At 40.4% G+C, this 16,194-nt stretch overlaps 1 protein-coding gene across 2 annotated transcripts in view; it reads right to left on the bottom strand.

The window, feature by feature from the left end:
• The window catches only part of gap43 (growth associated protein 43), a 302,554-nt gene that overhangs the window by 127,703 nt on the left and 158,657 nt on the right, over nt 1-16,194 (bottom strand). For both annotated transcript variants that reach the window (XM_063050859.1, XM_063050858.1), the window contains exon 2: nt 8,517-9,117. In XM_063050859.1, coding sequence (XP_062906929.1) covers nt 8,517-9,117 — 601 coding nt within the window. The remainder of the gene's footprint in view (nt 1-8,516; nt 9,118-16,194) is intronic.

Raw genomic sequence — 16,194 nt, 5'->3', positions numbered from 1 at the left:
CATTGTAGTTGTTTCAAGAGCAGCGTGTATTTGGATTGAAATTTTGACCATAGAGGAAGGATCTGACAGGGAGGTCTGTTCTCCCTGCCACCGAAGGGAAGTTGTGGTGGACGTCAGTAAATTCTGATGATAATGCATATTCTGCCAGATGACTTGGACAGTTTGCTCATGGTATCAAACCATGGGATTCATCTGGTCTTTATCCTGCCTTTCCTGTAAGATATGCCACATTGATCACTGCCTGATTTACTTGTGGTCCAAGATGTTTTCTTGAAATTTGTTTTCCTTGAAGAATAGGTAGTGCATCTGACTGGAACATGGCTCTGCAGTGGTACCAGGTCTATCCTTCAGAGCTTCCAGACACAGGTAGAACCTCACTACATAGTGCCCATATACTTTGTTTCCGAGTACTGCCTGATGAGTATGCTCTAAACCTACTAATTCCCACAGACAATACCTCTCCCTATCCTGTCTCATGTAAAAATGCTATTACCTTTTCTCATTTCTTTCATGTCTACTGCATATGTTCTTAGGAAGAGGTTTCCCTTTCCAGGCCGTCAGAGATGTCCTCCTTCTTCCAAGTATGGAGTTTCCTTTCCATCATCATTGGTGTTGCCCTCACCTGCATCTCCTCCATTTCCTGGACATCTGCACTCAACCCATCTTCCCACAGCCTTTACAGTGATAAAGTTCCTCCTGTCCTAACCTATCACCACATGATCCACTGCATAAGCCTCACATCATTCTCCACAACATCTACCATCCCCAAAGGGAAACTACAACTAAGCACATCTTTACCTCCCCGCTCCCAATCATTCTCCGCTTTCCACAGGGTTCACACCCTCCATGATTCCCTTGTCTATTTACCATCCCCACTAATCTCCCTTCCAGCATTTGCTCCTACAAGCAGCCAAAATACTACACGTGCCCATCTGCCTCCCCCCTCTTGTCTAGTCAGGGCACCAAATGGGAGGCAACACTTTCCCTGTGAAGCTGTTGGGGCCATCTATTGTATCTGGTGCTCCTGATGCACCTTCCTCTATATTAGTGAAACCCATTGTAAATTGGGGGACCGCTTTGTTGAGCACCTCCGATCCATCCACCAAAAGCAGAATTTCCCAGTGGTTAACCATTTTAATTCCTTTTCCTTTTCCCATTCCAACATGTCAGTCTTCTCTTGCGCCATGATGAGACCACTCTCAGGGTAGAGAGCAACACCTTATATTCTGTCTGTGTAGCCTCCAAACTGATGGCATGAACATCAATTTCTAATTCAGTAAAAAATTTTTTGCATTCCCCTTCCCACTTCTTCTATTCCCAACTCTGGCCTCTCACCTCTTCTCACCTGCCTATCACCTCCCCCTGGTGCCCCACCTTTTTCCCTTTCTCCGGTTCTATCAGATTCCTTCCTCTCTAGCCATTTATCTTTTGCACCCACCTGGCTTCACCTATCACTTTCTAGCTATCCTGCTTCCCCTCTCCACACCTTTTTATTCAGGCATCTTCCTCCTTCCTTTTCAGTCCTGAAGAAGGGTCTCGGCCCAAAATGTTGACTGTTCGTTATTTTCCATCGACACTGCCTGACCTGCTGGGTTCCTCCAGTGTTTTGTGTGTGATGCTTTTGCTCCTGTTGTCCAGAGAGCTGTGCATCACAACCTGTTAAACATATTCCATCTTGGATTCATAGATGAACAGGAAGAAATAAAACCCTTAGGTGTCAACTGCCTCAGTTAATACCAAGTTGAAAGGTACTTGATCCAGGCTGATAATTGACTGTAACGCTGGGGAGTTTTCGTGAAACTGAATCCCTGCTTGCCTGTTCCCATGCTCATAATAGATCTATTTCATTCTACAGCCAACACTGTCAATTGGATTAATTAGTCATACAACTCTGGAGTTCAGCTGACAAAGGCATTCCTGTAAAGTACTTACTCATTGCCGTACTTTAATATCAAAGCAGTGTGGATTGTGCAAGTACGGAATCTCTGGGAAAGCTAGTGTTAATTCTCACTCAAGAGAATTAGGTATTATACTAAGGCCCACTCTGCAAATCAAGTACTTAAATATATGCTTCAGGAGGTAATTACACAGGCTCCTATTATTTCAGGGAAAGCCTTAATTAGTTTTGAGACAAAGAGCTTGGCTATTCCAGAAACAGACCTACTTCAAGTAGAACGTCATGGCTGGCATTTCAGAAACTACATCTTGAATCATAGAGGGCTGCTCAACACTGTGGCAAGGCTTGAGTGCCATCACCACCTGAAAAGCAAAACCAAATAACATAAATGGTAAAGAGGTTTTGCTCCCTGATGATCTCAATCCCTTTTATGCTTATTTTGACTGACAGAACATGGAGGCAACTTCACGGATCCCCACAGCCCTCGATGACCCTGTGATTTCGGCCTCGGAGGCCAACCTGAAAGCATCCTTCAGGATGGTGAATCCACGAATAGCACCTGGCCCAGGTAACATACCTGGCCAAGTACTGAAGACCCGTGATTGTCAGGATGCTCTTCATTGACTACAGCTCAACATTCAATACTATCATCCTGTCAGAACTCATTACTAAGTTTCAAGACCTGGGCCTCAGTACCACTCTGTTCAATTGGATCATCAATTTTCTCACTGATAGACCCTAGTTAGTATGGATTGACAACAGCATCTCCTCCATGCTCGCCATCAGCACAGGTGCACCACAGGGCTATCTTTACCGCAGTCCCAGCTCTACTCATTTTATACTTATGATCCTGTGGCTAGGTACAGCTCTAATGCCGTACTTAAGTTTGCTGGTGGCACTACTGTTGTTGGCCAAATCAAACGCTGTGATGAATTGGCATATCGGAGGGAGACTGAAAATCTGATTGCGTGGTGTCACAAGAATAAACTTCCACTCAACGTTGGTAAAAACAAACAGCTGATTATCGACTACAGGAAGAAGTCTCAGAACCATGAAACAGTAATCTGTGAAGCCTCGGATCCATGAAACAGTTATCTGTCCAGGGACCAGCACACAAGTTTCATTGCAAAGAAGGCAGAACAGTGCCTCTACTCTCTTAGAAGTTTGCGTAGATTGCATGTCACCAAAAATGTTGATAAACTTCTATAGATGCAGAATGAAGAGAGAGCAAAATCGGCTCTTGCCTCCGATCCGGGATGGGATTTAAATTGTATATACAGCGAATCGTATCTCACACTAGGATCCAGGCACAGCTGCTGCGAAAAGCTACATGGGTAGACCTCACCACCCAGCGACTTGTTCCGGGCCCAGATTCCGTCATCCAGCCCGAAGCCACTCTCAAGATTTCAAATCAGCTCAGTGCTCAGAGCAATCCAACCTCACACCTGGACAGGAATCTCACCTCTGCCCCGACTTCCCCAATTGGTGCATCTCTCATCCAAGCCAGTTAAACAAGCATCAGAACTTTTCTGTTCAGGGTCTGATTTCTGCTTTATGAGCTTAGAGCAATCCAACCTTGCTCCTGGGCCAGCTGTACGGGCATCAGAACTGCATCTGCAATGCACCATCTTGGCTCATCCCCTGAATTCGCCTCATCATCGCTTGCCCATTCCCTGTGTGCAAAGATAATTTAATACAATTTTCCTCAGGAAAGGTATTTTTAGTGGTGTTTTTAGTCAGAGTTATTAGCTTTTTGACTATCAGAAGCTGTTGCACATGATCAGTTGCGCCGTCTTAACTGGAAATCAAGAGTGTAAATTCTTGAGTGGCAAACTACCAAAGACCTTTTGGAAGTCCAAATTAGCCATATCGACCATTATGCCCATTATCAATTCCCTGATTTCCATCTCAAAAACCGACAACAAATTTTTCAAATGTTTACTTTTCGTAAATCCATATTGTTGCTATTTTCTCAGTGTTAATGTTACTATTTCCTCAATAATAAATTCCTACATTTTCTTCTTCAATATCTTAGTCCTCCTTCAGAAAATCTAAATTTTCTTCAATTTTCAGGCTTCCTATTTCATTTAAGCATCATTCTGAATCTTTTCTTTTAATGTAGTTTTATTTTTTTTCTTGGTATCAAATTCTAGGCTACTTATTTTTGCCTTAATGCTCAGCACAGTAGATTGGCAAATACCGTAGTATACTGATCTCATACGATTTTAATCCTCAAGTACTGCCTGCGTAGAATTTGCCTTTTACCTGTGATTATGTGGGTTTACTTCAGCGGTTTTGTTTTCACCTCCACATCCCAAAGATACTCCGTTTGGTAGGTTAACTGCCTACTGTAGATGACTCCTTGTGTAAGTTTTTAATCAGAGTATTAGGTTTCAGTTGATGGGTTTGTGTGAGAGAATGTGTTATTAATTTCCAGCTGTATCAGTCAAAATACATTACAATGTTAGTCTTTAAGGATAGAGGGTTTACCATCCTATCAGTTAAGTCCCTTGGACCTAATTTATAAGGCTGCTCCACTTAAATGTAATAGTGAGAATAAATTTATTGCAAAGGAAGTTGGATCAGAAGTGGCTGGGACTTTTTTTTGAATAACTAAGTGCCAATAAATTTCCAAAATGACAAGTGCACTGCCGCTAAATATTTCTGTAGCTAAGTGCAATAAACAACTGTGTATCAGCAAGTTTATCTGTAGAGCATGCTGACCGTAGCATCAATCAACACTCATTGCTGACTTGATGCCATCTTGGACAGTCTGGAGATCAATGGAGTTTTGCAATAGATACACTTTAACCTCAATTAGTTGATTCTATTAGCAGAAGGAAGAGATTTTTTCACCATCTTTAATCACATACTATCACCCCTGTCCATGCTATTTAAAGAGTTCATCCACCAGTTAATAGTTGATAGTTAATTTCTGGCTATTAGTAAAATTCTGTGATGGCTTGGTGCTATCTATATTTGTTATGAAATGTCTAAGTCCTCAGTGAGCTCTGCGACCAAACTGATTCGGAGCCCTCTGTTTATAAATGCTGCTCTGAGACATTGGTGCATACGTCCCGCACCTTGGAATAGAGCACCATTAAGAGAATAAGCAGAGGTTAGGCGCTGGAAAAGAGAGGCAAAGGATTGCCAACAGATGTGCATATCTATCCTGGGTGCTCAGGGAGCAATTTGCCTCAGTGAGAAGCGATGCATGTGATGACTATGTCAAGAATAATGTTCTCACCGTATTTTTGCATGCCCGATATCTAAAACTCAGGAAGGGCAGAGAGCTATGTGGCTGGTGCTGTCAAGTTGTCTGTGATAATGACTTTTCATACATCTTGCTCATTCCACTACCTGCTGCATTCAAAGACAGCTAACAGTGTCAATGTTTTTAATGGTAGAAACAATCAAGGACTTGTTTTTCAGGGACTTCAGTGACCCTCAGTATGCAGAGTGCCAGTCCGGCATGCACATTGCTTAGTGGTTGTAATTTTACAATTCAGCTTAAATCAGAAAGGATTCCACTTGCTCAATGTCCAAACTTTGTACACGTTAGGCAGAGAATCAGGATGATCCATTCTCAGAGCCACAACTGCAAAGCTGAAGCCTTTAATTGTTGGCAGTCTGCAATGTTAGCTGCATGTCAGCCTCCCTATCAATACCCCTCATAACTTTATAAGATCATAACAATGTAAGATTTCTCCTCATTATCCTGTTCTTCAGTGAATAAAGTTCTAACATATTCAACTTTCCTTATAATTCAGGTCCTCAAGTCCCAGCAACATCCTTGTAAATATTCTCTACACTCCTTCAAACTTGTTGATACCTTTCCTGCAGATGGGTGAGCAGCAATTCATATAATACCACAAATTCAGCCTCACTAATGCCTTCAACTTCACATAACACCCTGTACTCAATGCCCTGATGCATGAGGATGAAGTCATTCGTTTAGCCCCCTCATGAAGTGATTAAGGCTATTCCAGCAGAGCAATAATTTATTTAAACTTGACTTCTGAAATTGTCTACCATAACAATCTTTTCCAGAGCTTTCTGAATATTTATCTGGAGAACCTTTTTTCTCCTGTGAATGCAGAACCATTCTCCTCCCCGCGCCCACCCCCTCCCCAATATTTCAACTATTTCAGCTGCTCCTCTCTAGTTTCTGAGCCAATTCTGAAAGCCCCGAGGCATTTTTGCACCTATTCTTGCAAGTTTTCTCAATTCAAATTCACTCTGTGCAATTGCCAAACATGCTTGTTCATAGCTTCCATTTTGGTACAAGTTAGATATAAGCAGTGCAGGTTAGCATTAATTAGTGCTCACCATTCACAATATTGGAGCCTTGCTAATGCCATCAGCCAATGAACAGCATGATTTATGCTGAAACTATTTGAATGAATAGGTAGGATTCTATTGGCTAGCACCTGGTTGTAACCATTAAGCGCAGTTTCATTGATGTGCTTGTTGCCAGCAGATACTAAATTTAGCTGTAGTGACACCTTCAAATGGGATTCAATAACCCATGAGTCTCTACAGAACACCATGTTTAAAGAGCACCAGGAAAGCATTAAGGAGGTTGGCAGGCATATGCATTGAGTCATTAGCTTGATTCTCAGTAGTAAGCTATTGGCTATTACATGTTTCATGGGATTTCTGTTAAAATGTCCATGAACAGAATAAATAAATGCCAAGGATGTTAGTTCAAATGCTGTCCAACAGAATATTGTTGCTTGTTAGTTATGACTTTCTATAGTTCAGGTTATGGTATAAAAGGAACAGGATTTTAGCCAGAGAATTACTGTATGACTTATATCAATTTATTGTGCTGTGCTTCCATTAATTTCCCCACCTACTATTTGGAAGATTTTTTTGTAATTTTAAAGGACTTCTGCAATCCAAAGTGACAAATATTGCCTTGGTTTAGCCATAAATAATAAGCTTAAAGCAAAACAAAGCTTCAAAAGCATTATTGTTGTGCCTCATGCTATTCTGTAAAATATTAAAAGAGAAATGCACATTACTCCATGACAGCTGATGCTAACTATTACTAAACAGGTGGCCAACTATCTATACACATCTGAGAAAAAACAGCTGGGCATGATCAGGCATTACAGTGACAAATGTGCCCCTTCCCCCGCACACTTTCATCCTGCCATTCCACACCAATCGCAATAGTAGGAAATTGCTTAAATGTAACTTTAGTGAGTATGCCATTTGTTTTTTCAATTTAGGTTTCCTTTTAGCAATATTTTATGGTGTATTACAAAATCTCAGCTCTGCCCCCTCACACCATCTCCCTCTCCCTCTCTCTCTCACATATACATACACACTCACATGTGGCAATTAATTACTTCTAAATCTGTGCATCAGCTTGCAAAGTATTGTTTAATCAGGGAGCCATAGTTTCATCCTGCAACTGGGTAGAAACTGGCCTTGGACCAGGCCTTGTCAAATCCTCTGCTGGCAGTTTCCCTTCTGCAACTTTCTGCCTCTGAACTTCAGAGATTATTCTGTATCAAATGGATTTTCATAGTTCTTCTCAAGTATCATTTTCTTTGGTAGGGAAGATAGCTAATGCCAGAACTCTTGGAAAAATATAATGTGAGTTTATTAGATAACCCCATAGATTGTGCCTAATTTGAGAACAAAATAGTTATAATGCTTAGCCATATATTAGCATTAGGTTATCCTCATCCCTCCTTGCTTGTTTAATTCTGCATATGCAAGTTTTGTCTTCCATACCTCAGAAGCTGGAGTGCAAATATGTCGTGCTGCTTTCTAAGAATATGCAGAAAGAGCCACATGAAATAGGAAGTATGCTGAATGTCAGTGATCTCAGTTTTCTGGAGTTTTGAACACTCTCATCCAAAATGTCCAAATCAAAGCAGAGTTCCAAAGTACACAAAGTTTTGTTAGAAGTTTAGAGGCTTTCACAATCACTTCACAGAATTATGTGTTCATGTTATCTAGTTGCTTTGACGGTAACATGCCAATGATTGTCTCTTACCTGATAAGTACAATTTACCTGCCCACCGGTTCTTCTGGAAACCTTTTGACTCATGTCAAAATTGACCTGCTTCACTGAGAAAAAAACAACCAATGCAAAACTAGAAACCCCTAATAGAAATCACTTATGTTGCTGCAAGTACGTTGGAGTTTATCACATACAATATTTAAATACATACTGTAGCTCCACTGTTTCAGAGGTTCAACTTGTAAAAAGGCAGGTCATTGATATTATGCAACAGAAAATGTTAACAGTTATTCAATGATTTATGATCATGGGTTTTCACAACTGAATTTCAAATTCGCTGAGTTACAATAATCATCTTCTTGAATCAGAATGTATTATTAATAAAATGGTAATGATAGTGATAATAAAACATATTAAAATTTTGTAAATGCTTTTGTATGTGCATTCTGGAATAAAATGTAAAGTTTTTCTGTGTTATTTACAACGGCACATAATCAATAGAAGTTTTACAAAAAGAAACTATTGCTTTACTTTTGTTATGGAAATAATTTCAAGGTCTTCACTTAACTTTTCATCACTCCTAAAGATTTTATAAATAAGACCGTGTCGTAAGGTGGTTATTTAAGAAACGACTCTCACCTGTTTTCTCTGGTGCTGTGTTGCTGGCAGCTGTCTCAGCCTGGGCCTTTGTTGCTGCTTCACTGGCATCAGCGGCAGGCACCTCGGCTTGTTTCTTCTCCTTTTCCTGGCTGGAAGTGGCGTTTGAAGATGGGGTACTTTCAGTGGCAGTACTTGCACCACCACTTCCTGTCTCCTCAGCATCCTTCTCAGCGTTCACAGGTTTTCCATCTGTTGCAGCTGGTGTTGCCTTCTCCGAGTTTTCCGTAGGAGCCTCCTTTACCTCTGATGCCTTGTCAGCATCCGAGGGGGCGGCTGCTTCAGGATTGCTTGCTGCCTTTTCCGCTTCCTCTGTCTTCCCTTTCGAATCAGATGCAGCTGGCTCTGTCGCTGTTTCCTCTTGCTCCTTAGTGGCTTCTGTTACTTTAGAGTCTTCCTTTTTCTCTCCACCTTCTGCTTTTGTCGCCGCAGCTGCTTCGCCTTTCTTCTCCCCCTTCAGCTTTTTCCGTGTTATGTGGCCACGGAAGCTAGCCTGGATTTTGGTGGCAGCCTTATGGGCCTTGTCTTCTGGTTTGGTAGTCTCTTGGTCAGCTTTCGCATTAGCTTCATCATTCTTCTCAGCCTAGAATCAAAGTCACAGTAAAATATTGTCATAAAGCTAAATATAGAAATATTCTGCCGGACACTATTGTCCTAAACACCTTCCATTATTTTTGTGTAGTTGTGTTTTCAGTCCATTATTCATTTCTTTTATCATCCATTGAGGTAGCTCATCATAATATTAATTATTATTAATAATAGGCAAATAGTAGCTTTTGCAGCCAGGCAAAATGGGTTACAAAAAAATTGGTGTTTCCAAACTGCAGATCAGTGAAAATGTAACAGTATAACCTTGAGGATTGAGTAATGCACTGAAACCATCAGGGGACAAAACTGCTGTACAAAATGTGTTTATATCAGACAGAACTTGCATCAACAGAAAGTATAGTAAACACTCAGCAGTTCAGGCAGCACCTATGGAGAGAAACAATGTCATCTTTTCAGGATCAATAACCTTCATCAGAAATGCCTGTCAGAACACTTCATTAGAATGCTAACTCGTTTCTCTTTCCAAAGATACTGGGAGCTTCCAGCATTTTCTGTTCTTATTTCAGATTACCATCATCTGCTTCTTAAAAATTTTTCAGTTTGTGTCAATTCCAGTAGTGATATTATAGATAAATCTCTAAGTATTATAATAATCCCGAGTTGAGAAAAAGGCATATTTCTGCAGCCCCTGGTCTCCATGCTTTACATCTCGGAGCACTGGGTCCTCCAAATTTAATTTTGCGGCACCTTCTGACACACATTCATTTTGCAAAATGCCCTCTAAATAATCTTATAATTTAGTGAGTGTCACAGCACTACCTGCAAATTATAGGTTTGAATACAGTACCATTTTCAGCATAAATGCACTTACAATGTATTAGATGATATTCTTTGCATTGGACTCCTGCTCACTGAGAAATCAATGAATCTATACATATATTTATATCACTTATCAAATAAGAAAATTCTAAAGCATTTCTCCAATCTAAAATATCTGTCCTGCTTTCCACTTGTTAGTTGTTGCCATGGATGACCATCATTTTGCTCATTTAATGTAACAAAATTAATAAATTTTATGCTGCTATTTTAGTTATGGATTCTTTGAAGTTTATAAATACCAAGGTGCATGGATAGAGTAAATGCAAGCTGGATTTTTCCACTGAGGTTGGGATGAGTCTAGTACTCGAAGATATGGGTTAAAGGTGAAAGGCGAAATGTTTGAGGGAAACCTGAGAGGGAACTTCTTCTCTTGATGGTGAGATTGTGGAATGAGCTGCCAGTGGAAGTGATGGATGCAAGTTTGATTTTCAACATTTATGAGCAATTTGGATAGGTACATGTGTGGGAGGTGTATGGAGGGCTATGGTTTGGGTGTAGGTCAATGGAACTAGGCAGATTAATAGTTTGGCACAGACTAGCTAGTCTGAAGATCCTGTTTTCATGCTGAGGTGCTCTATGACTCTACTGTTAAAAAAATTCCATTTTATATTCATCCTTGTGATTCTTAATGTTACAACACTGAAGGCTACTCTATATATCAATACTTTGACACCTTCACTGCTGTTGAGATTGAAAAGACTTTGACCTACATTTTACAATATTAATCATCACTTGTTTTGAACAATGCAAAACCTATGGACTACCATTTATATTTTTGTAGCCATGTCATTACTTCAGATGTTTTGAACAATTAACCAGTTGCTTCATTGGACTTAAATCATTCACACAATTGGTAGTAGAAATGGAATTATAACACATTTTATACAGTATATTTAGCAAGAGAGAAGCAGAAGTTGCTCTCTCAACCCTTCCAGCTTCCTCCACCATTCAATAATATTGTGGTTGACTTGTAATTTGGAACTATTTTCCTGCACAAAATTCCCTAATTTCCTTAATATGTAAACAATCTATTAGTCTCCATCTTAAATGCACTAAGTGTTGATGAACATTTCTTCTTACCTCTGAATTAGTTAGTTGATTCCTCATTTTATAAACTGTTAAACCTGATTCAGCATCTCCTAGCCTTGGGAAACATCATTCCTGAATCTACTTTTCAAGCTTTCAAGCTCCTCAAAGAATTTTGCACAATTCATTATGATCAGTCATGGCCTTGAACTCAACTTAACTTTCAGTATTCATAGAACATAAACGGGAACAGCATTGCACAGGCCATTTGGAACATGGTGGCTGGTCTTGATGCCAATTTATACTGAGCGTCCTCGTCCTGTAAATCAGCCATATCCCTCATTCCCTTCGTAAGCATGTGAAACTCCTTAAACGCCTTTTTGAAAGCCTCTTAAACTTCTCCAAACAACTTGGTTCCACTACTATTCCTGGTAACCTAATCCCAGCACTTACCTCTCCCTGCATAAAAAATAAACTTACCTTTTACATCTGCTTCTACTTTTTGAAAATTTAAAGCATGTCCTCTGGTGTTTGACATTTCCAGCATGGGTAAAATATTCTGATTGTCTACTCAATCTACAGCTCTCACAATTCTAAATACCTCTGCTTCATAAAAATGACTACCCTGTTTGCCTCTGCCATCTGGTCTCTTTTTACACCTCTCCCGCTCCAGTATGTCAGCAAGGGACAGCAGGACCTTGTCGTGGCAACACCCATACTGTTCTTGTGTTGAAGCTATTTTACATCCTGACAGTATATGTTCCAGTGAACCCCACTGACCACAAAACTTGCAGGTAGATCCTCTCCCAGCCCCCATATATGCAGCTGTGATCATGTAGAGAGAATATCATACACGGACTGCAGATGGAAAGAAATGCGGAAGGGCTCCAGTCTCCAAAGCTCAGCCCAAGTGATCTTGCGCTTGGGATGATCCCATTTTGTCCAGGCACCTGTGACCACAAATTCACTGCCTTCGATAACTGCCATTTGTCCTCGCGGTTCCATACCTCTATTTGGACCATCTCCTGCCTATCCTTTGCACTTGCACTCCACCATCCTTGGATGTGTGCAGAGTCAGGGAGTTGTTGTCTTAGGCAAGGGTTGCCAATGATGTCCCTCAATTGCAGGGCACTCACTGCCTGGTCTGTGGCTGAGTTGGAAGACCTCCTTCAGCCCAATCTTGTTGTGACTCCTACTTGATCTATTAGCTTGCCATAGGAGTCCCTAACTGTTAACACAACTCTACAACACACATCAAAGTTGCTGGTGAACGCAGCAAGCCAGGCAGCATCTCTAGGAAGAGGTACAGTCGACATTTCGGGCCGAGACCCTTCATCAGGACTGTCCTGACGAAGGGTCTCGGCCCAAAACGTCGACTATACCACTTCCTAGAGATGCTGCCTGGTCTGCTGCGTTCACCGGCACCTTGATGTGTGTTGCTTGAATTTCCAGCATCTGCAGAATTCCTCGTGTTTGCCAACACAACTCTACACTTTGCCACCTTGAACTTCTCCACTACTGATGGCAACGGGAGCTATAGCTAGCCTGAACTTATGTGGAGCCCTACTGAAGAAAAACTTGGAGGGATCCCCAGCCATTTCCACAGGTGCTTGTTGACTTTCCTTTCGATGACTTCTACTTGGGGAATTCGTACACCATGAAAAGCCAGAGAAGCCTTGGTAGAAGACCATGTAGGTACAACCATGTCTTAAATTTACCAGGACATCTGGTTTTGTTGAGCTTCTTCAACAACTCTTCAGACTGCTTTACATGTCAGTGATGTTGGCGTTGTCTGCCATTGCTACATTAAATCACGTTTCAAGACACTTTATTGGGTTGTCCTCTAATGAATAGAATGCCTTCTCCCTGTTCCTGAAGACTGAACTTGCTAGTAACATTGCCCTTTTTGATCTCCATGTAACTGGACTTCCTGGCCTTGAAGGTCATCCTAGCCCAGGTAGCTATGTTGTCCAGGGTTTCCAAAATCCATCTTGCTTGGACATGGGTTACAGTGGTTACTGTAATGTCATCCATGAACCACTGTATTGCAGGTTGTTGGAAACCAGGCTCCAACACTGGGCCTCGGGCTATGTCTGCTGCAGCTGGTATGAGGAGGTTCATTAGCACGGTAGGAACTCACTATTGTGCAAAATTTAATTTTGAAGCAGCAGATTTGATTAAATTTCTTTATTAACTTTATTTCTTATCTTGCTATCCATTTCCCTTCCAGTTATTCCATTTGTCATTTTCTCATCTCGTTTCAATGATGTACCTCCATCCAAACTTAATTTAGAAAAGACGATGGTGGTTGCATCTGAATCTACCTTGTGGTTACATTTGAGAATCTCATTATTGTTGAAGTCTCAAAAGTCCACCTTAATATACAGTGACATTTTGTAATGAGGCCATATCAGCAACGCCCTGATCTGCATGAACATTATGTAATAAATAGATTGCAAAATAAGTGATATACTCAAAATCATGCTGAAATCAGCAGATTTTTCTTTTCATATTTTCCAAACTGATGGAGCTATTCTAGAGGTAATCTGAACACAAATAAAATGTTTAATTATAACTTTAATAATCCAGTCCTGATAATCCATCCAGTCTTGATGAAAGGTCTCAGCCGGAAACCGATCCTTTATTCCTCTCCATAGATGCTGCCTGACTGGCTGAGTTCCTTCAGCATTTTGTGTGTGTTACTCTAGATTCCCAGCATCTGCAGAATCTCTGATGTCTTTAATTACACATACATTCTGATTATTGCTTTCGGATGAAGCTTGTGATGGACTTCTCTGAATTTTTAGAGTAGAATTTTCTGTACTAGGACATCTATCGGCATTTGCCTTTCAATAAAATTTCCCCTGCATTCTTCAGTTCATTAAACCTTTGCCCATTAAGTTGTTCAGGGTGAGCTGCTAAAGGCAGAGCCAAAGCAGCAGAGTACCTAAGGTTTGAATAAGAAAACGTTGACTCAGGATCTGAAGTCAATGACATCAATTCTAACCTATGAGGAACATTTATGCCCATCCTGTGCGGTTACCCTTTGGGAACTTTCAGAGAGAAGCCAGATCCATCTGTGTGTTTACTCATCAACAGGGATTTCCAGATTGTAAATCAATTTACCTGGAGTGGAGAGACAGGGCAGAAAAATATCACCCAGAAAAGATGAAAAAGAAATTGACAACCTGCCAAATTGTCAGTTGTCAAATCACCATAAACATTGCTGACATTCAACAACACTCAAACTATTTTTGTATTTTCTTTAGCCACAGGTGAGGTATCAAAAGACTGGAGGGTAGTTAATATTGATCCCATATTCAAGAAGGGTGACTATGGACAAGCAAAGAAACTGTAGGCTGGTGAGCCTTATGTCAGAAGCAGAAAAACTATTAGAGGAATTTCTTAGAGACAGGATTTATGATCACTTGGAAAGGTAGGGACTGGTGTGGCTTCGGCATAGTTTTGTACATGGGAAATCCTATCGCACAAATCTTACTGTGCATTTTGAGACAGTTATCAAGAAAATTGATGAAGGAAAGGAGGCAGATGATGTATATATGGAGTTTAGCTTTCGACAAGATTCCCATGGTAGGCTAGTCCAGCAAGTTAGGACACATGAGATACAAGGTGTTTTGGCAAATTGGATCCAAAGTTGGCTTCATGTTGGCATGCAGAAAGTAACTGTAGAGATTTATTTTCTGATTAGAAGTAGGTACCCATTGTCCCAGTGTTATTCTGTAGGGATAAGTGTTGGGACCCTTGTTACTTGGCGCATATATATATATATATATATTTGAAAGTGATGTCTATGATCTGAATAGCATATTTGCTAATAATACGAAAATTGAATAGTAAGGATGATCGTCTAATGGTATAGAAAGACATACAATATATCAGCTGGAAAGTTAGGCAGGGCGGTGAGAGATGCACTTTAATTTAGACATGAGGTGATGCATTTTGGGATGTCTAATACTTGCCAGACATGTACAGTAAACGATAGGGACTTTAGATGTATTGATGTACAGGAGAATTAAGGCGCATGTTCATAGCTCGTTGAAGTTAGCGACACAGATGGATAATGTAGTGTTGCATACATTTAGTTTGCTTGCCTTCATAGGTAGGGATATTTAACGTAAGGATTGAGGTATCATATTGGAGCTGTACCATACATTGGTTTGGCCACACTTGAAATACGTACGCAAATCTAGTCACCACACTACAGAAAGGAGGTGGCGGTACGAGAACACATGCAGAAGAAATTCATTAGGATGTTGTCTGGAATAAAGATTTTTAATTACAAGGAGAGATTGGATAGGGTGGGATTGTTTTCACTGAGCACAAAACATACAATTATGAATGGAATATATAGAGCAGGTATTACTGTCTTTTTTTTCTAAAGGTATAGAAGTCTAAAGCTAGACTATAGGTTTAAAGTGAGAGGGTAGATACTTAAAGGAGATCTGAAAAGCAAGTTTTCACATAGAGTGTGGTGGGCATATGAAAAAAGCTACCAGTGCATATGTGAGCATTTAAGATTCTTTGGACAGGTACGTGCTAGGAAAGGAACAAATGAATAGGAGTCAAATGCAGGAAAATGGGATTACCATAAATAGGCATCACAGTAGCAGATCAAGTGGGCCAAAAGACCTTATTCTGTGTTGTATGATGCTGATTTTCTGACTCAATTCTGTACTATTTCAAGCTGTTACCGACCTCAAATCAAAAACTTAAAACATGACAACACTTAAAGCACAAGAAGGGCATTAGAAAGTTTTGAAGATCTAACATAGCTAAATCTTACAATAGACCTTCTACTAAATTGAGAGGGAAAATGGTCCTGTACCTTTGTCCAACCTAGCCATGTTGTTTGAAGTGGATTATTCTACCAATAGTGTTGAGATATTGCCCCAACATCATCAATAAATGTTGCTCTTCAGGAGGTGTTCAATCTCAGAGAGCAGGTAGCAAAACTAATACGGAAACAATCAACTACCGTTGGACTTCTGCATTCCTGGAGATATCTAAATTGCAGTCAATTATGAAGGGAGAAATCAACATCTGTGTGGCTCCTGTGGACTTGGCCATGCAACTGTACATGTGTCATTGAGGCATAAAGAGTAGTAAATAAATTAAAGAAAGGGCAATAGGAGAATAAATTAAGAAAGGTAGCATCATTGTCAAATCAGCAAAAGTAAAATAGAGA

Source organism: Mobula hypostoma, chromosome 6 (genome assembly GCF_963921235.1).
Source record: "Mobula hypostoma chromosome 6, sMobHyp1.1, whole genome shotgun sequence".
In the NCBI taxonomy this organism is placed as follows: Eukaryota; Metazoa; Chordata; class Chondrichthyes; order Myliobatiformes; family Myliobatidae; genus Mobula; species Mobula hypostoma.
Note: the sequence above shows the minus strand (reverse complement) of the source record. Positions and strands in the feature narration are given on the sequence as shown.